The sequence below is a fragment of the Mirounga leonina genome, unplaced genomic scaffold (assembly GCF_011800145.1).
Source record: "Mirounga leonina isolate KUSES-001 unplaced genomic scaffold, KU_Mleo_1.0 Mir_366, whole genome shotgun sequence".
Classification (NCBI taxonomy): domain Eukaryota; kingdom Metazoa; phylum Chordata; class Mammalia; order Carnivora; family Phocidae; genus Mirounga; species Mirounga leonina.
The window spans coordinates 21,540,119-21,565,172 of NW_023270709.1; the positions used below are offsets into that span (position 1 = coordinate 21,540,119).

The window sequence follows — 25,054 nt, forward strand, 5'->3', positions numbered from 1 at the left end:
ACAGTGAGTGTGAAAGAGTTCTGAAAACTCTCAAGCACTACATGTCTTTATGTTCTCTTAACTGTTATTTACAAACAAAGATGTTACAACCCAAAAAAAGACTTTCCCAGCCTCGGGTTCATCTTTAACCCTTTCCAAAACAGGAAGATGGTGAACAAAGCAAGTGAATAAGAGAAAGCAACTTTCTGAAGACCTGAGCAGAAGCAGAATGGAGTTAGTTAGGCCTGTCCATGTCCAGGCTCTGTTTCTTTCTCTAGCCAGTTCGCAAGGGTCAAGGCAAAAAATCACAAAACAAACTCAAAAGACAAATTCTCCCAGGGCGCTTTTGAATGCAGTCATGCCTGCTTCCTCTTTCTCCTCAACAGGAGCTAGACCCATACCTACCCCTGCCCCTCCACCCAGAGAGAAAAGCAAGTTCAACTTACTAGTTATAATAAGAGCTACTTATTAAGGATGGCGCCAACTACTATGTCCCAATACAACAGGGCAATGTATTCATCGTCTAGACAAACCTGAAAAAAATCTAAGGAATCCAGAAGTGGTAGAGAGAGTACATATTCTGGAGAGAGACCAACATGATTTCAAATCCCAGCAATGGCAAAACTCCTGTGAGAAGTCGAGAGAGTAATTATTTTAAGAAGGAGGGGTGTGGTAGAGATTGGGGCAGAGTGATGATAATATTCCCCCTGTCCTTTGGCTGGGAAGCCGAAGGACAGGGGGTGGTAACATGGATGGTGGTAACATGGATGTATTCAATTTGTGCAAATTCATGGATCTGTATACCTATTTACTTCTCTGAACTTTCATTTCCTCCCCTTGGCAGAGAAAAAAAATCTGAATCCCATGGAATTGTCCTAGAAAGAATATATTTGCAATAATGATATGAAATATTAAGTATACCAAATGATACATTAATAAGACTTTCCATATTAAAAACAATGAAAACTATTTAAAAGAGCCCGGCTTAGCACTTGGCACAAGGCAGGTAACCCCCACAACTGGTCACCGCGTTACCACATTCTGATACGAGGCTGTCAGTCTGAGGAGATACAAACTATATTCTGCTCCAACTGGTTCAGACATAATAAATTAACACCCGTGTTTTCCGTCCCATATAGTGGCTTGGGAAGGAAACAGAGCTGGTGCCCCAAGAATTCTCTAGACAAAGACAACCATGTGTCCAGAAATGGGTTAACTCCCCGTGGCAGCAAAGACTGACCTTCCCCTCAGCTTCCCAGCCAAAGGACAGAACTCTTCTAACTGGCTCAGCCAGGGGCAGAAAACAATTCACAAAGAATCATGAAATCCTGATCCTGAAGAAAACTTGAACCCCACCTTTTAGAGACGTACAGAGAAGCTGTGAGAACTGCTTGAACTCACGCTGCTAGAAAGAGCCAGATTTCCAGGCTGATGTTCTTCCCCTGCCTCAACAGGAAGCAACTTCCCTCCATCAGAAACTATGAACCACTCCCTACTTCTGCAATCTTGGCAACCACACAAGCAAAGAGAGAGGGCATTCTTTCTCGTCTTATGACACGGCCCTTTGCTACCACAATATTATGATGGTGGAGCAGTCATAGCCTGTCTGGAAACCACTCGGCTTGGCCAAGGCTGGAGGGTTCCATTCCTGGCCAGAGATGAGCCCTGGGCCCGGCACGGAGCGAGCGTGCGTGGAGGTTCCTGACCCTCTGAAATGGTCCACACCCCGTCAGCAACACACAAGTGTGGCGAGAGCCAACAAGTCACAATTTGTAAGGTCGTTAAAAATGTGCTGTAGAGATGCAACAACATTTTTATTCATTGTTGAATTGCTTCGGAACTCAAGTTTGGGAAAAGCCAGACATTTTCACCCCACCCCCCACTAAAGATAGCATTCTGCTATAATATCAAGCATTCCCAAAACCTGTTCTTAGAAATATGGATTTCCCATTTCCCTTCTGAAGGAGTGACACAATCCCTTTCAAGGAAGGCATTCAGAAGAGAGATGATTACAATTCATTTTTTCAGAGCTCATCTGGACAGAGTTGGGTGAAAATAAAATTTAGAATCATGCAAAAAATATTTTCCCTTGAAAACCGGACATTTATTACAAGTGATGTACAAGATTATACATGAAAAAGTTAAATTTCAATGATTTTCAGAAGGAAAACTATTGTGCTAATCGTCTCATTAATCAAAGAGCCTTCCGGAGCTGAAAGAAGGCATCTGCTTTTTCAGAGAAGTCATCAGAAAAGAAGTCACAACAGGGCAAATGTCTTTTCAAAGGTGTTCGGTCAGTCATTCCAAAAATATTTATTGAGCCCTTGTGCCCAGTGTTGTTCTAGGCTCTGAGGATACAACAGCAAACTCTGTTTTCATAGAGCTTACATTCCGGCACTATTGGAAGGCAGAATTAATACTGAGGTTTCACACAGACCCTGGGAAACACAGACAATGCTAAACAGATACCCAGGTGTCCGAATCGATGATCCAAGCATGTTGCCTTCAAGGCAGAATTAAGTTACTTCTATAACTTTTAAATCAAAATATCATAGTAAGAACACGTCTTCCTCTTTTAACATTTGACTGTACATATTTTAAGTACACAAAGTTTCGACATAGGTACACACCAAACCACAGCCAAATTCCAGGTAACAGACATATCCATCACCTGCTCTGCACGCTTCTTCCTGCCTCTCCGATCCCTTCCCCGTCTCCCCGGACCGTCCCAGCCCAGGTAACCTCTGATCTGATCTCTGCCGCTACAAGTTAGTTTGCATTTTCAAGAACAGAATTTCTGTGGCGCCCTTCATTCCGCCTATTTATTTATTTATTTTTTTAAAGATTTTATTTATTTTTCAACAGAGAGAGAGAGATAGTGAGAGCAGGAACACAAGCAGGGGGAGAGGGAGAGGGAGAAGCAGGCTTCCCGCCGAGCAGGGAGCCCGATTCGGGGCTCGATCCCAGGACCCTGGGATCATGACCTGAGCCGAAGGCAGATGCTTAACGACTGAGCCACCCAGGCGCCCCATTCCACTTATTTCTTTTGAGGCTTCATCCATGTGATTGTGTGTTATCAATCATTCCCCCCTGTTTATTGCGGAGTAGTATCCCGCTGTGGTGACCATTTAGACTGTGTCCAGTTTGGAGGTTACCACAGAGCTGCTTCTACTCTGATACGTTTGCAAAGCGTCCTCTGAACACTCCCAGCATTTAGGGGTCCCCACCTCTCCTTCTGACACTCCCAGAGAACTTAGGATATGCCACATGTGGCCGGCAAAATGGGGAAGGTACCCCTTTACCCTGGAAACACATTTCAGAGGTCACGAAAAACCTCACGTGGCCTGGCTCGCTCCCAGAACCTTACCTGTGAATACTGGATACGTTTGCGGTGACCATGATCCCGTAGCACATTAACACCAGCACAAAAAGGTGTATGGAGTACCTTTAAGACATCACGGAGAGAAGGAGGAGCACTGATTATATTCCAAATTAACAGACCTACTGGACCCCCATGATGCCGCCACTCCACCTCCCGCCCCCACCAAGAAGCGCGTGAGCCATTAACTCGTGTTTGTGTAAGAGAAAATAAATCAAGCATTTTACTGTGTAATTAAGGTACTAGATCTTGAAATGGCAGGGGGAAGTCATGACAGTCTGCCAAGGGCAGCGCTCGTCATGTCAGCAATCCATAAATGGAATGCTTATATTTTTGCACACATACAACTGAGAGTCCAGAAGCATTCTTTCTTTCTTTAGAACTTTTTGTTGTTTTGTTGTTTTGTTGTTTTTTGTTTTTTGCTTTTTTTTATTTTAAAGCACCTGGACCCAAACTGACCTTTCCCACATACCAAGACTTTCACCTAGTAGCTACTTCAAAATACTCATCATCCTTTCTCAAATTTTTATTGGAGGCTGAAGAGCAGTATTCTAGTATCCTGAATAAATTCACAAATTTCCTTAAGTTGTCATTCTAGAAAGGTTGGTTCCCAAAACTCCCCCCGCCCCCGCCCCAGAAGGGCCACTCCCAGGGTAATTGGCCAGCTTACCTAGTAGAGGAAGGTGTCATCTACAGGCTCTCTCTGTTGAGAAATGACTCGTGTTTCCTCAAACCAGCACTAAAACTATTGTTCTACTCCCAGCATAGGACTAACACCAATTACCCCCTAGCAGTAATGCAAGAAAAACACCAGTATCTACAACAGGTAGGAAAAGTTCCTCACCTGGAAAATGAAACTTTATAGTATCCTATTTAGATGACCCAGGGGGAGATCAACAGAAGCATAATTTGTAGCAAAATTCACGGAACTGACTTCCAACGGGTAGTTTATTGGTTCTAGGTTCTTAGAGTAAATGGACATTCCTGGGACATCCCCATTATGCTACAATAGGAGTAAATACGTTTCTTTCCTCGGCGCCTAGAAAATGCCAAGAATACTGCCACAAAACACCCAAATGATAAAGATTAGAATTTCTGAGGCTCATACTCACCAGCCAAAACAAAAGATGACAAAATAGATGCCAAAAATGGTGACAAATGTGTGCCGGACATTGGGACTGGTTTTACCAGGACTTAAGTAGATGCGAAACCACAACGCAGCAAACAGAGCAAAGACCTGGCATGCCACAAAATTCACCTGTACGGGAGGAGAAGAAAGAGAGAGAGACTCAAAACCGTTACCCTTTTCCTTGTGCGCGGATTCTCTCTACTCTTTCCAGATTTCCACACCAAGGTGCCTCTAAGACTTGGACTTGGATTGTTTCCCCAGCAGAGTGTTCGTTTGGAAACAGTTCGGGAGACTGACAATTCACCATGCCCCCGTCTGGTGTAAGAAGCGAGGAACCGGAGTTTTGTTCCCAATCCTTTAAGGCTAGCCAAAGTGGCTTTTCCACCCACACACAGAGGGCTTTTGAATGTACAAGGGCCTCAGCAACTGCGGGGTCAGTTTGCTGGGTCTCTTTCCCCCACCCCACGCCCACCCCCAGTGCTATCCTAAGATAAAACACTTGTTCCCGTAGAGTCGCAAATGAATCAAGTCCATGAAGCTTCCTTCATTGAATACCTAAAAAACTAAATGCTTCTCTCCAAAGTCATCAGTCAGCTGTTTTGATCTAATTTTGCTCATTTTAAATTAACACCAAATTAACAAGAGCATCGCTCAAGCTCAAGGGGTGGCGCGAAAATCCACACATAAAAAGAAACAATCCCGCCTTAAACTTCCAATGCCAAACCCTGTCCAATTGTGCAAAACAGGCAACAAATTTCCTTAGAAAAATCTCACTGGTCTATCTCTCAAAAATACTGGGCCTGAAAGAAAATATAAAATAATTCCCTGATACCCGTGGGAAAGATCAGCTGATTTAACCTAAAACCAAAATATATCAAGCTATGTAATCATTAACGACACGTGGAAGAGCGGTTCAAACTTCCCGGAGAATTTGGAGTGAAAACTTCGCTTTTGGAAGACACTTAATGGAAAAAGGATTGAGGATACAAATATCTGAATAGAGCCTCAAATTCAGCCTCCACAGTTTTTCACACTACAGAAAACAGTAGCTGTTAGTGACATTCACTAGGGCTGCCACTGAGGTGGGGTTGGAGGCAGGAACACCCGCTCCGCCTGAGCTCACTTTGTTTTCCCAGTAAAAACCAAGACTACTTTGGACCCCTGATGATTCACAGAAATATCTTCGGAGAATTTTTTGTTTCGTTTTATTTATTTATTTATTTTTTTAGCAGGCTCCATGCTGGGCTCGAACTCATGACACTGAGGTCAAGACCCAAGCCGAAATCGAGAGTTGGCTGCTTAATCGACTGAGTCACTCAGGTACCCCTTTCGTTTCGTTCTTAAAAAATGACTGTGCTGAGTTTCCCCCTCTATTAGATCATTCGTGTTCACTGGTCTCTCCAAAAATTTAGTCCCACTACTGCCCGCCATCACTTTCTACCCTGAAAGACAGAGAGAAGGTGAATTGTGATCCTAGCCTACATGATGTGGTCATAGTTTTTTTTAAATTTAAATTCAATTAGCCAGGTGCCTGGGTGGCTCAGTTCGTTGAGCGACTGCTTTCGGCTCGGGTCATGATCCTGGAGTCCCTGGATCGAGTCCCGCATCGGGCTCCCTGCTCGGCGGGGAGTCTGCTTCTCCCTCTGCCCCTCCCCCCCTCATGTGCTCTCTCTCTCTCATTCTCTCTGTCTCAAATAAATAAATAAAATCTTAAAAAAAAATTATAAATTCAATTAGCCAACACATAGTACATTATTTCAGATGTAGAGTTCAATAATTCATCAGCTGCATATAACACCATCATGTGCCCTCCTTAATGTCCATCATCCAGTTACCCCACCCCCCACCCACCTCCCCACGGTCATACCTTATGTAGCCTAAATACGCCACCACCAACACTCTCTCTCTCTCTCTCTCTCTCACACACACACAATGGAGAGAAAAATAACCATTTTAGCAAGGTTCAAAACATAAAGGAATTGGCAAGTAGAAAGTCAAAGTTATGGGGGCGCCTGGGTGGCTCAGATGGTTAAGTGTCTGCCTTTGGCTCAGGTCATGATCTCTGGGTCCTGGGATCGAGCCCCACACCAGGCTCCCTGCTCAGCTTGGTGCCTGTCACTCAGCTGGCCCAGACTTCCTCAGCCTCCAGACGGTCTTGTCAGCTGGGCTTGTCTTAAAGAAGGTGTGTCCTCGCAACCCTCCAAGGAAGAATAAGGATCACCGTGCAAACACCATCTGATCTTGTCACCCCAGTGATCGATAAAGAGGAAAGAAAGGCTCACTGGATCACTGACACAATCTGCCATTTTTCTGCCACCATAATCTGAATCCCTAGTTCTGACTCTCAGGTGTCAGCTGGGCGACCTTAGGTAATTCATTGATTAATTCTGCCAACATTTACTGGTTGACGCTATATGCCAGATACTGGGGACAAGGTCAAGACACTGTCACTACCAGCAAGTCAAGAAAAGAAGACTTACATGCTCTGGGTTTCAATATTTTGGGGGACTGAGGGGCCAAACATGTGATTTGGGAGACCTGATCTCTAATGTCCCTTCTGGCTCTAATGGTCTCTGATCCTAACCTAACCCGAATCCTTTCCCTTAACTGTCAGTAGTTAATGCCGAAACGCAAGACTTTGTTAGGAACTGAAAGCTCCCTCCCACACACACAAACAACCCACTCCCCCGTCCTCTTCCTGGGAGTGAGTCACGGGTGGCTATCTGGAATGTTCCCCGGCAAACTGTTCCAAGGCAAAAGTGGAAACACAGCAGCACCACTCAGTTCTACAGGAGGCTTCTAACAGAATTGCTTTTCAACTACCAGATGAACTTTTAAGTTCATCTTAAAAGGCACACAGTTAGACACCACTTCACACCCATGAGAATGGCTATTATTTAAAAAAAAAAAAACACACAAAATAATAAGTGTTGGCAAGGATGAGGAGAGATTAGAACCCTTGTGCGCTGCTGGTGGGTGCGTAGGATGGTGCAGCCACTGTGGAAAACAATATGGCGGTTCTTCAAAAAATGAAAAATACAATTATATATGATCCAGCAATCCCATTTCTGGGTATTTACCCCAAAGAACTGTAAGCCGGGTCGTGAAGGAATATTTCTTCACCCATGGTAGCAGCACTATTCACAACAGCCAAAAAGTGGAATCAACCCAAGTGTCTATCAACGGATGAATGGGTAGACAGAATGTAGTCTATCTACGTGATGGAGTATTATTCAGTCTTAAAATGGGGGAAATTCTGACATACGCTACAACATGGATGAACTTGGAGGGCATTGTGCTAAGTGAATAAGTCACAAAAGGACAAACGTGTGATTCCATTTAAGTGAGGTACCTGGAATACAGTAATTAAATTCATAGAGACTGAAAGTAGAATGGTGTATTCACAGTAGACAGACTGAGGGGTGGAAGGAATGGGGCTATTATTTAACGGATATGGAGTTTCAGTTTTGCAAGATGGAAAGAGTTCTGGAGGTGGGTGGTGGTGATGGTTGCATAACAATGTGAATGTCCTTAATGTCACTGAACCGTACTATATGCTTAAAAATGGTTAAAATGGAAAATTTTATACTTTGTCTATTTTACCACAATTAAAAAAAAAAGTATAGGCTAAAGCATGACACCGATTTCTTTGTGTTTGCTACTTCATATCAACTCAGTAGCTGGTATGAACTGTGACCATCTCTGTGGCCAGCCGTGGCACGCTGCCATGACAATTTATATAGGAACAGGATGAGATCTTGCTTCTTTCCTCTACATAGGGCCAATAAAATGGGAGGCACTGTTTTTCAGAAATATAAGTCACAATGGGTTTGATTTGAGGTATAGGATCTGCTTCCAAATAATCTTGAAAGGATGGGGAGAGTGGAATGAGTATAATAAATCAGTGGTTCTCAATGAGGGATGCCTTGCCCCGCAGGCAACAGTTTTGGTTGTCATAATCCAGAAGAAGTGGTAGGGAAAAGCTCCTGGCATCTAGTCGGTAGAGGCTAGGAATACCGCTAAAACATCCTAAAAGGCACAGGACAGCCCCCCACAACAAAGAATTTTTTGGCCCAACATGTCAGCAGAGCCAGAGTTAACAAATCATGGATCATGGTATAGATGAAACAAGATTGGCAATGAGCGAAAACCAAGAGCTGAGCACATGAACGTTCATCCTATTAATCTCTCCACTTCTGTGTATGTTTGAGCCTTTCCAGAATAAACAAGGTTTAAAAATTACACAACTCTGGAAAGCAAATCACTGGCCTGAGATGATACAGATATTAAAGTCTGATGACTACTAGCAGTTGAAACTAGGAAGGTCTCTTTATCCAAATTGGAGAAACACCTAAGTTAGTGAAGTTATATATATATATGTATAGAAACAAACCAAAACAATAAAGGGATCATGTCTTCCTAAATAGGAAAAAAAAAAAGAAAAAAGAAACCCACTTTTTATGAAATGAGCAAACTTCCATAAGAAGAGTGTCAAATTACAAGAATTACAAGAGAAAAAGATATACCTTCAATAATCATACATGAACACTGGGTATTATATGCAACTGATGAATTATTGAACACATCTGAAACTAATGATGTACTATATGTTGGCTAATTGAATTTAAATTAAAAAAAATAATAATAATAATCACACGAAGTATTTGTGACCGCCCATCCCACAACCAGCAACAGATCCAATGGTTGCAGGAGTCGACCCAGAGCCGATACCTGGCTGCAGGACCAGGATCCACCACTTACTGGCCGAAGAGCTACAAGAACTTGCTGCATTTTGACTCTTAGATCCTGTGACGGGGGTAAAAACAGTGGTACCACTTCACAGCATTGCTGGAACTAAAGAATACTTAAGATTACCTGAAATAATGCCTGGCATTGACAAGCACCTGCTATTCATATTATTCTACACCCACTACATTAACACACAAATTATGGGTAGAATAATTCAATACACAGTAACTTCTGTTGAGCTATTACGAACTGGCTTCCTCAGTCTCCTCCCTGCTGCCCTTGTACTGATTCCCCTTCCCATCCAACATTCAGGCAGCTGCCAGAATTTTCCATGTGTCCTTTCTTCCGCAGGGAGAGGCAATGCAGCTTATGACAAAGAGTCAATGTCTGGGTTTTCCAGCTCCCAAGCAGGGTTTCATAAACCTAAAGTAGAGATATATTTGAAAAAAGTCAAAGCAGCCTCTACAGATTTAGGAAAGGAGTCTGGGGGAAGGATGCGGGTATCTCTGTAGGAGCCTGGTCGCCGGGCTTCTCGGAATGCAGCCCTGGGAGATGGATGTGGCCAGCACTGTTTCCAGGAGGCTCAGAGGGTGATGAAGTACACGGACCAGAGGCATCACTCCGGCCCCTCTCCCAGGCTCTGGGGACAGCAGAGAGACCAATGGAGAACTGGCAGGCCTGAGAAGTTCCTGCAGTTGCACTGAGGAGAACGCTAGCAGGAACCTGCCATCAGGAGCCCCAGAAGATGCTACAGGGTACAGGGCACAACACCCAAAACCAAAAGGAGAGGCTCCACTTGAGTAGAGGCCAGCAAGGCGCCAATGGCACATGGACCTGAAGCCCTCACCGAGGCACAAAGGTCCTTAGACCCCTCAGGGCTTAGCTTATTCCTAGCGGGAGAGGTAGACAAACCTTTAACATAACCAGCCTTAAACAGGAAGGGAGCTGCCCATAACGGGCAATTTAGCTTGAAAGCTAGATTAAGTTTAGCCAGGAGGAATTTGAAAGGTACATTTTTTCGCATCTCTATCCGTGGCTGTAAATTTTCAACCCATTGTCATCACCCCTATTGGAAAAGTGCACCAAATTTTACATAAAAAATATTCACCTCAATATTATTTCTAGCAGCAAGAAGAAGGGACCTGAAAGTTCAACAATTAGTAAAGCCATTGGTTAAACATGAAACAACTCAAGGATGCACCTTGCGTTACAATCCTCTTTGAAAGTACTGTGGTAGCATTTCCAATTCCTGGAAATGAATTCATTGGATGACAAAAAGCGAAATGCTAAGAAGATGTGAAGGCATTATTTATAAGACAAATTGAAGGAAGATCTACCTTTCAAACACAGGACAAGACGGATAGTAATTAATGGTAAATCCATACAGTATAACAGTATTAAAAATGGGCATTATAAAGCACCTATGATAAAATGAAAAGCATTTGTTATAACTAGTTAAAAACACAGAATATAAAATTGTATGTATGCTTACAACTCTGTTAAAAAAACAATAGTGGCATTAGGAAAAAGGCAAACATAACATCCAAAACGGAATCTTGCTGTTTTGCAGGGTGACAGGAATCCAGGCCAATTTTTTGTAAAATTTCTTTTTACAATTTATAGTTGTAAGCTCCATGTGGAATTTCTTTTTTTTTTTTTTTTAAGATTTTATTTATTTATTTAACAGAGAGAGGTAGAGACACAGCGAGAGAGGAAACACAAGCAGGGGGAGTGGGAGAGGGAGAAGCAGGCTTCCCGCAGAGCAGGGAGCCCGACGTGGGACTCGATCCCAGGACCCTGAGATCACGACCTGAGCCGAAGGCAGCTGCTTAACGACTGAGCCACCCAGGCGCCCCTCCATGTGGAATTTCTTACACACACACACACAACCAAGGCAATCTAAGAAACTCCTAGAAATCTGCATTTAATTCTATGTACTGTAGCTTCAAGGTTGCATTTATTAGCACCTACGCCAGATAAAGTTTAGGGAGGAACTGGGCATAAATTAAAAAAAACAACCTGTCACAAGCTTCCTCTTAAAGAAAAACATGTTTTATAGGTGGCAAAATGTCAAGGGTAACAGTGTGGACGGCCAAAGAGAATAAAAATATGTACCACGATGCTCTTGAATAAACTCTTCACATTTAAAAGGAACATGTGCGGGGCGCCTGGGTGGCTCAGTTGGTTAAGCGACTGCCTTCGGCTCAGGTCATGATCCTGGAGTCCCAGGATCGAGTCCCGCATCAGGCTCCCTGCTCAGCGGGGGGTCTGCTTCTCCCTCTGACCCTCTTCCCTCTCGTGCTCTCTGTCTCTCATTCTCTCTCTCTCAAATAAATAAATAAAATCTTTTAAAAAAATAAATAAATAAAAGGAACATGTGGGATGTCTTTACTTTTGTGCTGATGCACCCCCTCCCGAGCAGAAAAGAAAGCTGCACTTTATTTGTGATATTCAACAATACGCTCTGCACAATTAAAGCATTGTGTGGGTCCTTATGCATAAGGAAACGGTAGAGCACAGCTGTTCCGATCAGACTCTCCACACACGCAAGCCTGACATACCTCAGATTCAACAACAGCTCCATTTCCAAGGCTCTTGCAAGAATTCAAAGTCACTGCAAGAAAAACACACACCCAAGGGTCTGACTCCCTGTTTCACCAAAGCGCAATTTTCAAATGTACGTCTTAAATCCTCCTGCTGTAATGTACTGCTAGAAAAGCGTTATTTGGGGATTTTTTTTTTTTAAAGATTTTATTTATTTATTTGACAGACTGACAGCGAGAGAGGGAACACAAGCAGAGGGAGTGGGAGAGGGAGAAGCCCGCTTCCCGCGGAGCAGGGAGCCCGATGTGGGACTCGATCCCAGGACCCTGGGACCATGACCTGAGCCGAAGGCAGACGCCTAACGACTGAGCCACCCAGGCGCCCCTATTTGGGGATTTCTGTTCCATGGTCTTCATATTCTTCCAAGAAACAAACTTTGCCAGGAGCAAAAAAAAGTTGCCTTCGTCCTAATGAAGAGATGCAAGCCGTCTATTTTTACTGAACGGCAAATATTAACAGTCCAAAATTATTTCCTCTACGACAGTGGATCACCAATGAGGCGCAGGCGACCGTCCAAGCCTGGAATGTTTCTCTCAGCAACACAGCCTTATATGCTCCCAGACAAAACCAATCTAATTAAACAATTCCTTATTTAAAGGCAAGCCATTCTCCCTCCACAAACAGTACTCTTTTGCATGACCTCCTACAAATAAAGGTGGCTGGGGAAGACGACACGAAATGCTATTCCCTTCAGTACCACAGAACAAAAAGTGTTTGCACCATACTCTTCAGCTACTTCGCGCTTTCAAAGAGATCCTTGTTGTGCTTCCATTTCCAAGCAGTTTGGAACATCAGCAAGAAATGCTTTGAAATTTGTGATGAGCTGATTTTTTTCGAAGCTTGTGCATAAGCAAATATTATTTAAAACTGATCATCAATGTGCGGGATTTATAACCAAATAGGCTTTTTTTTTTTTAAGATTTTATTAATTTATTTATTTGAGAGAGAGAGAGCAAGCGAGAGAGAGCATGAGCAGGGTCAGAGGGAGAAGCAGGCGCCCCGCTGAGCAGGGAGCCCGATGCGAGACTCGATCCCAGGACCCTGGGATCATGACCTGAGCCGAAGGCAGACGCTTATCCGCCTGAGCCACCCAGGCGCCCCTAACCACACAGGCTTCTAATGGACAGTTCACCCCACCGTAACAATAAATGCCATTCATTGAGTGCTCACCACGTGTTGGGCACAGTGCTAAACCTTACGTAAATGATTCGACTTAAGCTTTGTAACAACTTTCTGAAGTAGCTGACTCCCACTTTACACGGGAGGAGAATGAAAATCAAAACGGTATGTCTGGGTGGCTGAATTCACAAAGCTAGCGAGTGGCAGAGCTGGGCCTGAAAACCTGACCTTAGTTCTCACTCAGTCCACCCTACCTCTTCCCCTCACCTCAAAGTACCACGAACCGGGAGGCTTAAACAAAGGAACGTTATTGTTGGGGGACCTGGGTGGCTCAGTCAATTAAGGGGCCAACTCTTGGTTTCAGCTCAGGTCATGATCTCAAGGTCGTAAGATCAAGCCCCACGTCGGGCTCTGAGCTCAGCATGGAGTCTGCTTGAGATTCTCTCTCCCTCTGCCCCTCAGCCCCCATCACATGAGCTCTTTCTCTCTAAAATAAATAAATAAATCTTAAAAAAAAAAAAAAGTTATTGTCTCCCAGTCCTGGAGGCTACGGGGCTGAATTCAAGGTGTCGGCAGGCTTGATTTCTGCTGACGCTTCTCTCCTTATCTTGTAGATGGGCCACCTTCTCCCTATGTCTTCCTGTGCTCTCCTTTTTGTCGTGTCTGTGTCCAAATTTCCTCTTTTTATAAGGCTATTAGTCATTGGATTAGAGCCCAACAAATGACCTCACTGTAACTTAATTTTCTCTTTAGAGCCCCTCCCTCCAAAATACAGTCCATCAGGACTTCAACATTTGGATTTGGTGGGGGACCACAATTCAACCCATCACACCACTCAGTAAAAATCCTCTACTCAAACACCTGGAATGAAACAGACTTCATTTTCCTTGCTCCCACGTGTGGAAAGTGAGCAAGCCCCAAAGGCAAAGCTGTGAGGAAGCTGTGAGTCTTGGCATCAGTGGGAGCCTCCTACTCCCTGGAGGGGTCTCTCAGCCCACTACACAGGAGAGGAGCTTCCCAGCTACCTGCCCTGCCTCCTCCTCTGACCCCACAGCTGTCAAAAGATCATTGGCAGGGGCGCCTGAGTGACTCAGTCAGTTAAAAGTCTGCCTTCGGGGGAGGGAAAAATGAATGGGAAGAAATCAGAGAGGGAGATAAACCATGAGAGACTCTTGACTCTGGGAAACAAAGTGAGGGTTGCAGAAGGGGAGGTGGGTGGGAGGATGGGGCAACTGGATGATGGGCATTAAGGAGGGCACGTGATGTAATGAGCACTGGGTGTTATATGCAACTGATGAATCATTGAACACTACATCAGAAACTAATGATGCTTTACTATATGTTGGCTAATTTAATTTAAATAAAATAAAAAAATAAAAGATAAAATGTTATGTAATAAAAAAAAGAGTCTGCCTTCGGCTCAGGTCATGATCCCAGGGTCCTGAGATCGAGTACCACCCCCACACCTCCCCCCACCTCCCCACCCCTGTCAGGCTCCCTGCTCAGGGGGCAGTCTGCTTTTCCCTCTCCCTCTGCCCCTCCCCCCTCCACTCATGCTCTCAGGTGCTCTGGCTCTCTCTCAAATAAATAAATAAAATCTTTAATAAAAAAAAGCTCATTGGCCTACAAAGGGTTTACACATGGTGAGAAAGTTCATTATGCCTTAGGCTTTGTTTCAAACACACAAGTTTTAAGTAATAATAGGCATTCATTGAGCGTGTACATTTTCTGAGCTTCACATCTGTTGGCTGTTATTCTAAATGTTTCACACCCATTACCTCAGTTAATCTTCTCAGCAAGCCTCAAGGTCCTACTGAGGAATCTTAGGCACCAAGTGAAGGGCCCCAAAGCCCCTCAAGTGCAGAGCACGACCGGGACTTAAACTTAGCCACTGCCTGAGGTTGCCCCTCAGGCTTGCAGGGTGGGGAGCGGGGACCTGAATCAAGCTGCCGGGCTCAACGCCCTTTGCCACAACTGTTCTCTGAGGCTTCCACAGACTTTCTCTCCGGAGTTTGTGTACTCACATCAGAAGCCTCCTTCTCCCAGTTCAGAGTGCGTCATCCAGTCCCTCTGGAATGAGATAATCCCTCTCTTAATTTGCAGAAGAAAAAAACCATCCTGTGTACTTGGTTCGTTTAGATTGCACAGTAAGAACTGTGGCTTACCCTATTCTGTAAATATCATGTCATGCATTAGTTATGATTTAGATTTAAAACGCTTTAAAAATGAACTCCGGTGGATACAAGGGCAAAAAAATGTTTATGCTCAGCCATGGCAGGGTCAACCTTCAAATATGTGGGTGACATGGTTCATAAGGATCTGTCTGACTCCAGCTTGTCTCCCACCCCATAAATCATATCCTCCTAATCCCGGGCCAAAGAGGAAGGGAAGACTGAAAAGAATTCGGGACCATTTGAGGAGTCCTGAAAACCCTGTCCACAAACACCCACCCATATCCTCTGGAGAAGTGATCTCCCCACTAGAATTAATTCCATTGATAGCCAGTTGAAAGGGACAACAGTGGCAGCACAATAATAATAACTAGCAGTAGGGCGTGAACTAGATTCCAGGCACTGCTTGAAGTCCTTCTGTGTTACTCCTTCAACATTCACAACCCTTTGAGGCTCTTTGAGGCATTCATTTTATAAAAGAGTACATTAAGTCACGGAGAAGTTAAGACATTTTCCCAAACACCGCATACCTAGTAAGTAGCAACACTAGAATTTAAACTCAGGGAATCTGGCTCCAGAGTCCATCTGCTCAGCCACCATGGATGATTTGCTTAAACTTTCACCTGTAATTCCAACATCTCATTTTCCAGGCAAGGGACGTGGAGCCCAGAGACTGTCAATGACTTGGCCCAGGTCACAAGGCCACAGAGTGTCAGTGCTGGGATGAGAACTAAGGTGTCCTGACTCTGGTCCAGTACACCTGCTTGCAATTCTTTGCCAGCCTTGGATGTGGGATGGAAGTAAGATGGGATGCTGGAGGTCAGGGAGGACCATCTCAGAATAAGGTCTGAGTGAGGAGCCTTAGACTGCCAGTGGGAAGAAGGGACACACCCTGCAGAAGGAAACACCACTGACCTAAGAAGTGAAATGTTTGGGGCAACTTTATAATCTTTTCTTATTAAGATATAATTGACATATAACACACTAGTTTCAGGTGTATAAAAAAAGATTTGATATCTGTATATATATTTTTTAAAGTTTTTATTTATTCACCTATTTAAGTAATCTCTATGCCCAACATGGGGCTCAAACTCATGACCCTGAGAACAAGAGTCACATGCTCTTCTGACCAAGCCAGCCAGGTGCCCTTGATATCTGTATATATTATGAAATGATCACCACAATAAGTCCAGTTAACATCCATCACCACACATTGTTACACATTTTTTTTCTGGTGATAAGAACTTTTAAGATCTATCTCAGCAACTTTCAAATACACAACACAGTATTGTTAATTACAAGGCACCATGCCATATATTACGGCCCCATGACTTACTTGTTTTATAACTGCAAGTTTGTGCCTTTTAACGTTGTACACCCATTATGCCCATCCCCCAGCCCCCACGTCTGGCAACCACCAACCTGTTCTCCTTATCTATGAAGTTTTGGGGTTTTTTAGATTCCACATAGAAATGAGCTCATATGATATTTGTCTTTCTGTACCTTGTTTCATCAGCATAATGCCCTCAAAGTCCATTCATATGGTCACAAATGGCAATTTTCCTTTTTTATGGCTGAGTAATATTCCATCATATGCACACATGCGTGTGCGCACGCACACACACACTTCCTTTATCCATTCAACCATCAGTGGACACTGAGGTTGCTTCTATGTGTTGGCTACTGCAAATAATGATGCAATGAACATAGGTGTGCAGGTATCTTTTCAAGTGATGAGTTTTCATTTCTTTTGGATAAATACCCAGAAGTGAAACTGCTAGATCATATGGTAGTTCTATTTCTAATTTTTTGAGGAAACTGCATCCTGTTTCTCATAGTGTTTGCACCAATTTACGTTCCCACAAACAGGGCATGAGGGTTCCCTTTACGCCACATCCTCGCCAACACTTACTATTTCTTGTCCTTTTGATAACAGCCATTCTGACAGGTGTGAGGTACTTTCTGTGCTGATTTGCATTTCCCTGATGATGAGTTACGTTGATCATCTTTTTTCATGTGTTTGTTGGCTGTCTGTATGTCTTCTTTGGAAAAATGTTTATTCAGTTCCTCTGCCCAATTTTTAATCAGATTATTTTTTGCTATTGAGTTGTATGATATCTTTATATATTCAGGCTACGAACCCCTTACCAGATATGTGATTTGCAAAATAGCTTCTATTCCATAGGCTGCCTTTTCACATTGTTGATGATTTCCTTTGATGTGCAGTTTTTTAGTTTGATGTATTCCCACTTGTTTATTTTTGCTTCTGTTGCCTTTGCTTTTGGCCTCAAATCCAAAAGATCATCGCCAAGACCTATGTCAAGGAACTTAATGCCTGTTTCCTTCTAGGAGTTTTATGGTTTCAGGTCTTACAGTCAAGTCTAATCCATTTTGAGTTAATTTTTGTATACGGTGAAAGACAGTGGTCGAGTTTCATTCTTTTGCATGTGGCTATCCAGTTTTCCCATCATCGTCTATTGAAAACATTGTTCTTTGCATATAACACCCAGTGCTCCATGCAAACAATGAATCATGGAACACTACATCAAAAACTAATGATGTACTGTATGGTGACTAACATAACATAATAAAATAAATAAATTAAATAAATAAACAAACAAACAAAAAGAAAAGAAAAAGGAAAAGACTGTTCTTTCCCCATTATCATTCTTGGCTCCTTTGTTATCAGTTAATTGACCATATATGCAAGGGTTTATTTCTGGCCTCTCTACTCTGTTTCACTGATCTGTTTTATGCCAATGCCATAGTGTTTTACTATAGCTTTGTAATCAGGAAGCGTTATGCCTCCAGCTTTGTTCTTCTTTCTCAAAATTGCTTTAGCTATTCAGGGTCTTTTGTGGCTCCATACAGATTTTAAGATTGTTTGTTCTACTGCTGTGGAAAATGCAATTGGAATTTTGATAAGAATTGCATTAAATCTGTAGAGTGCCTTGGGTAGTATGGAAAACATTTTAACAATATTTATTCTTCTAATCCATGAGCATAGAACATCTTTCTAATTATTTCTGTTCTCTTCAATCTTTTTCATCAATGTCTTATAGTTTTTAATGTACAGGTCTTTCACCTTTTTGTTTAAATTTATTCTGAAGTATTTTATTCTTTTTTTTAATGTGATGTAAATGAATTATTTTATCTTTCTGATAGCTCATTATTAATGTATAGTAATACAACAGATTTCTGTACATTGATCTCATATGTTGCAACTTACTGAGTTTGTTTACCAGTTCTAACAGTTTTTTGGTGCAGTCTGTAGGATTTTCTATGTAACATCATGTCATTTGCAATTGGAAACAGTTTTACTTCTTTCTTCCTAACTCTAATGCCTTTTATTTTTTTTTTTTCTTGCCTAATTGCTCTGGCTAGGACTTCCAGTACTATGTTGAATAAAAGTAGTGAGAGCAGGCACCCTTGCCTTGTTCCTGATTTAAGAAGAAAAGCTTTTACCTTTTCACCATTGAATATGATATTAGCTGTGGTTTTGTTATATGTGGCCTTTATTATTGTCAGAAATGTTCCCTCTATACCCACCTTGTCAATTTTATCATAAATGGATGTTGAATTTTGTCAAATGCTTCTGCATTTGACATATGATTTTATCCTTCATTTTGTTACTGTGGTGAATCATGTTGATTGGTCTGCAGATACTGAACCATCCCTGGGATGAATCCCACTTGATCGTGACATCTGACTTTTGTCATATTGTTGAATTTGGTTTTCTAATATTTGTTGAAGATTTTTGCATCTCTGTTCACCAGGGATATTGGCCTATAATTTTCTTTTCTTGTGGTGTCCTTGTCTGGTTTTGGTTTCAGGGTAATGCTGGCCTCATAACATGAGTTTGGAAGTGTTCTCTCTTCTGTTTTTTGAAAGAGTTTAAAAAGGACTGTTATTAATCCTCCTTTTTAATGTTCAGTAGAATTCACCAATGAAACCATATGGTCCAGTATTTTTGTTTGTGGGGAGGTGTGTGTGTGTGTGTGTTTTTAAGATTTATTTATTTGAGAGAGAGAAAGAGAGGAGGGGCAGAGGGAGAGTCCTCAAGCAAATTCCCCGCTGAGTATGGAGGGCTCAATCTCATGACCCATGAGATCATGACCAGAGCTAAACCAAGAGTTGGACGTTCAACCTACTGAGCCACCCAGGCGCTCCTGTGGGAGGTTTTTGATTACTGATTTGATTATGGCTTTATAATCTTGACCAGATGCTGAGTATATCAAGTTTTATACACAAATAGAGATCACCACCAGAAGCAGGTGTGTGGTGGGGTGGTGATGTATATATATAACGTATATTCAATATATAACCTATATAAATGTGTCTATGTGTGTGTGTATGTGTGTGTGTGTGTGTGTATAATTTTTCACATGACCCAAATCCACCCAGCTGAGCCTACAGTTGCCTTCTGTCAACTGGGTTCCGTAGTGAAAAGTAACCTCCACTAAGAGTCTCCTACCACTTACAAGGTTATATGGGATAATGACAACATGCACTTCACAAGATTGTAATGGACATTAAATAAGAGGTGAAAGTACTTTGTGTATCAGGTTAGCTATAAACTGTCAAGTCAGCTAATGTGCTACTACGTAGACTACTTGGTGCTATTTTGCCCACTAGTCAGCTACTGCACAAGACCTAAGGCAATGACTCTCAACACTAAACACTGGAATCAACCAGGGAGCTATTTATAAAACAAAAAATAAAAGGGGCTGATTCTAGGGCCCCACTCTGAATTTGGGGGAAGACCAGTCATCTTTTTTTTTTTTTTTTTTTTTCTTAAGGTACCTGGATGATTCTAATGTGCAGCCCAGGTCTGAGAACCACAACTTCAACTTACATTGCTAACTGGGAGGTAACAGGCAGTTTAATAAGTCTATTTCAGAGTAATTAAAGATTTTAAATCAGGCATAAAAAAGACAAGAGAATCTTAGACTATTAGCAATTATCTGGTGCAAGCGCCTCATTTTATAGGTAAAGAAACTGGCCCACAGAGGGCAGACTTGGGCGGGGGGATCTATGGCTGGAGGTGCCTAACTCTACAGACAGATCTGCTTCCACCTCATAAATGGATTCGGAACTCCATGCCCAATGTGACCTAAGATGTCTTTATTAATACTTTGTTGACCTACCTGCTGGCTGACTACCTCTGGCTACATTTTGGCTCCAACACTCCCCACCCCATCATAGAAAAGCTTTGCCAACTAGCAGAAGACCTACTAAAAAGGTCCAGCTCACTGTACACCTCACTTTTCGTAGAAGGTTTAAAAACGAATCAGAAGGGCGCCTGGGTGGCTCAGTCGTTAAGTGTCTGCCTTCGGCTCAGGTCATGATCCCAGGGTCCTGGGATCGAGCCCCGCATCAGGCTCCCTGCTCCATGGGAAGCCTGCTTCTCCCTCTCCCACTCCCCTTGCTTGTGTTCCCTCTCTGTGTTTCTCTCTGTCAAATGGATAAATAAAATCTTTAAAAAGAAAAAATAAAATAAAATAAAAAAATAAAAATAAAAACGAATCCGAAAATCAAATGACTCATACAGAACAGACCAAAGTCATCCAAACTAATCAAACTATTATCCTATATTGTGAGGACTAGATGAAATATGTCAAAAGAACTTCACGTCCTTCTCCCAGGCATCTAGCAAAACTACACATAAATGGAGTCAATTGAAGATGCCATGGGGGTTCTTTTTCATCTCATTTTATGTTCTTATAAAAAATTAATAAATGCTCATTTTAACAACTGAAAGATACAGAGATATACAGTGAAAAAAGCTAATGGTCCCCCCCCATCCCCAACCTTCTAGACACACCAACCACCATACTTCTTCGCAAACTGGAGTCAATTTTTAATACTTTTTTCTATGTTTATAAAAACACACCCATACATATTGGTTTCTCGTTTAATATAATCATGGTAAAAAAATTACTTTGTAATTCAATGTTTCACTTAACAAAATATCAGACATCTTTCCACATCTATTCACACTGAGCTAGTATGTACTTTTTAAAGCTGCATGATATTCCATAATATGTGTTGGAGTGGGGAATGTTTTCTATTTTCCATAGAAATAAGATAATTTCCACTCCATTCCCTAGAAGGAAAGATATGAGAGGTCTCCACCCTGACCCCCTCAGGCCCTCCTCCCCTGGGAAGGAGGAATGACTTAGCCAACTTGTGAATTTGAGAGGGAACACCGAGCATGCCTAGTTCAGACCTTCTGAACTTCTCTCTTTGGAGGCAGGTCTGCATTTAGAAAGGGCCTTCTCTGCTCTATGCTCCCTGCTTTGTCCTTCCCAGGGGGTCTTGTATGGTTGCCCAGCAACCGGTGGTTGGGTGCGTAAGTCCGTCTCATTCAATGGTAAAGAGATAGGTAACCAGTTGGGTCAATCAGCTTTATCATTAATAAAGGTAATATTTTTATCTTCCTCTGTCTCTTAGGTCTTATTTCCAAGTTGGTCCATATCCAGGAGGGAAGAAAAGGATCTTTTCAGCTTTCCAAAATTTCAATATTATGTATGTGACATAATTTACTCAAGCCGTTTCCAACTTCCAAGTGGTTTCCAGGGTTTTTTTGACCTTTACAAATAGCACCCTAAAAAAAATCCTTGTACATATATATCCTTATGTACTGGAGATTTTATGTCTGTAAGATAAAGTCCTAGGAGTTTAGTCAAATGGTATACTCATTTAAAATTTGAATAAATATGAACAGATACTTTCTCTAACAGTTGAAGCAATGTTTTACTCCCACCATCATATATGCCTAGGTCTCCTTTAACCCTCAGCCTTGCCAGCACTGGATGCTGTGAATCTGTTTAACTTTTTCTTTTCTTTTTTTTTTTTTTTTAAAGATTTTATTTATTTATTCATGAGAGAGAGAGAGAGAGGCAGAGGGAGGAGCAGGCTCCCAAGGAGCAGGGAGCCCGATGTGGGACTCGATCCCAGGACCCTGAGATCATGACCTGAGCCAAAGGCAGATGCTTAACCATCTGAGCCACCCAGGCGCCCCTGTTTAACTTTTTCAACCAGATGGTAAAACACTGGTATTGTAGTAATTTTCCTGACTGCTAGTTGAGCACCTTTTCATTTATTATTGACCTTTGGCCAATGACTTTATTGGCCAGTACATTAACATTTTTAAAAAGGATTTACTGTAAAAAGGGAGAGTTATGCAGATGAATTAAGCACACAGAGTTAATCAATAGTGATGAGAGCTAGTATAGAGTGAAGAACACAGGCTGTGAAGTCAACCTACTGAAAACAGATTCCACCCTAACTCAAAGCCTGCCTGGACAACCTTAGCCAAGTTACTTAACCTGTGTCTCAAATGATAATGATAATATAGCTACCCTCATTGAATTAAATGAGTTCATACATGTCACGTGATTAACACACTGCCTGTTCAGGGCGTGCTAGATATTATCTCCTTTTTTCTTTTTTTTCCATCAAGCTGTTTTTCCAACACAGTAGCAAGGAGAAAAGCTCAAGTACTAATTATAGTTGACCAGTGTCTCTACACATCCTTTAATAGAAAGCATATAAATGATGAAACACCCCTCCCCCACCAAAAAAACACTGATGGCCCACCAAATGCATACTATGCTCCTGTGTAGTCAAAGACCTGTCCTAGATGAAAAACACAATTAACCCACCTTCTTTCCCAAATGAGGTGAGTTTGTGAATGTGCTTTAAAAAGGCCACATTCATTTTTTTCCTACCATTTTTTTTCAAATCGCATTATTTATTTTAACATTCTACATTGGAAATAGAATTAATCAAGAAACAGAAGCCCAACCAGCATGGAGCATGAATTAATTATATGATACCACAGTGTCATCTTTCTTATAAAAAAGTAACTATATACACAAATGCGCTCTCATACACACACACACACACACACTGCATTTGGTTATTTCACATCACTAAGGAGTCAGAGAGTACAAATAGCATCAGTGCTTCCCCAGTGGGTAACATGGAGAGGTTAAATAAGGTTATTTAACGAGAGGGAAGGAAAGCAACTCACAACTTGCCTCACTCCCCAACAACCTATGTTGTCTCCTAAACAACAACAAAAAAATCTGATTTGAACAACTTCTTTCCTGGTGGACTTAAGTAAAAACTTTACCACTCCAAAGAATATGCCCTCCATTGAAATATACACTTTCTTATCACCCTTAATACTACTTGCTACTGAAGATGCTACTCTGAGTGAGATCTTTGGGGACAACGGAAAATGCAGAACCAGGACTATGTTTTCTTGTGCAATTCCCTAGGGTGTGACCAATTATCTGAGCATGTTATGAAATTCTCCAAAGTCTCACAGCAGGATTAATTTTAATTTAGTTTATACTGAAAATAAAACACATCACCGTTTAGGTTTTATAAGAGACCCTGTGGGACCAAATGGGATACAACACAGATATCAGAGCTCCAAGGGTAGAGAGACCCAACGGCTGGTGACCCTTGTATCATGGGGAACCATTATAAGAGGGAGATCTGCCTGGTCCCTAGGAACGAAGCTATTTTCAGCTCCTATTATGGGATCACCTTCTCCAGAATATGTGTTTGTAACAAAAGGGAAACTGCAATGTGGAGCAAGAGTCAAAGAAACTGCATCCTGTTGAAAAAACAAAAACAAAAACACCTTAGCCTACTCAACAGCAACCTATACACAGATTTCAAAGGTAGGGAATAAAGCACCAACTACAGGTTAAAATTTTTTTTCAAGTAGTAAGCATGCTTTCATTCAGGGCCTATTAATTCTTCCTCCTATGCAGTCATAGGAGAAAAGGGAGGGGTTGGGATTTTATTTTAAAAATTGAATTCCAAAGAATACCTAGAATCATGCTCCATTACATAACCTCCCCTTCATGCCGTAAACCATGGCATATCCCTAACACTCCACAACTGCTCTGCCCAAGTCACCACCATGCCCTAGTTTGCAAAGCCAAGGAATCATACCCAATCTTTGCCTGCCAGGAACACATTTGACCCTGCGCTTTACTCCATGCTCTTTCTTCTTGACTCCCTGACACCTCATTCTCTTGGTTGTCTTTACCTTTCTGATCACTCCTTACCTCTTTCCTTTGAGAGCTGCTCCCTTGTTGCCCATTCCTGCTGAAACGGTGTCCTTTGGGGGGCCATCCCAGGCCAGCTCCTCTTCTCATGCCCCATTATATGCCAAGGGACCTCTCTTACTCCCATACCTCAAATACCAGCTGGTGACTTCCAAGTCTTTTTCTCCAGCCCAGATGTCCCCCTTGAATTCCCATACATATACCCCATGCCTACTGGAATCCTTGCTTGTATAAACCACAGAAACCTAAATTCCAATATGTTCCTAACAGAGTTCATCGTCTTTCCCTTCCATCTATTCCTCTTGCTAGGTCTCTGCTCTAAGGGTGAGACCCTTCAACCACCCAACTGTTCAGGCCAGAAACCAGAGAAATGTACTTCTGTCTTCCATGCCCCCCAAATAGAATCAGTCTCCTCACTCTATTAATTCTACCTCCTAAATCTTTCTTAAATCCATTTGCTCCCCTCTGCACATCTACCTACCATTCATTTCGCCTGGACAACTTCAACAGCCACTTACTAATCTCTCCTCCTCCTCAGTCCTTCTGATCTCAGCTTAGAGGTCACCTCCTCCAGGAAGCCTTCCCTCCCATTGCTCCCACTACACCTTCAGCTTTCACAATCACATCCTTTCTTGTGCTCTGTTCTAATGATCTCATTACCTGGACCAACAGCTTCAAGAAGGCAGAGGCCACATCCATTCTTTTGATCAATGTATGCACAGTGCCTGCTATATATTAAGTTCTCGATAGTGCAATGAATGAATGAAAGAACGAATGAATGGTATGCTCAGGAGCAAGGGGGTGAGTGGTCAGCACGTTAGGAGAATAAGAA

General features: G+C 42.3%; 1 protein-coding gene across 6 annotated transcripts in view; it reads right to left on the bottom strand.

Annotated features, from left to right (window-relative positions):
- Window positions 1-25,054, bottom strand: part of MBOAT1 (membrane bound O-acyltransferase domain containing 1) — a 110,004-nt gene that overhangs the window by 46,390 nt on the left and 38,560 nt on the right. For 2 of the 6 annotated variants that reach the window (XM_034985756.1, XM_034985760.1), the window contains exons 2-3: window positions 4,471-4,616; window positions 3,347-3,424 (exon numbers count right to left, since the gene is read on the bottom strand). The exons of the other annotated variants lie outside the window; for them this stretch is intronic. In XM_034985756.1, the coding sequence (XP_034841647.1) occupies window positions 3,347-3,424; window positions 4,471-4,616 (224 nt within the window). The remainder of the gene's footprint in view (window positions 1-3,346; window positions 3,425-4,470; window positions 4,617-25,054) is intronic. 6 annotated transcript variants of the gene reach the window in all.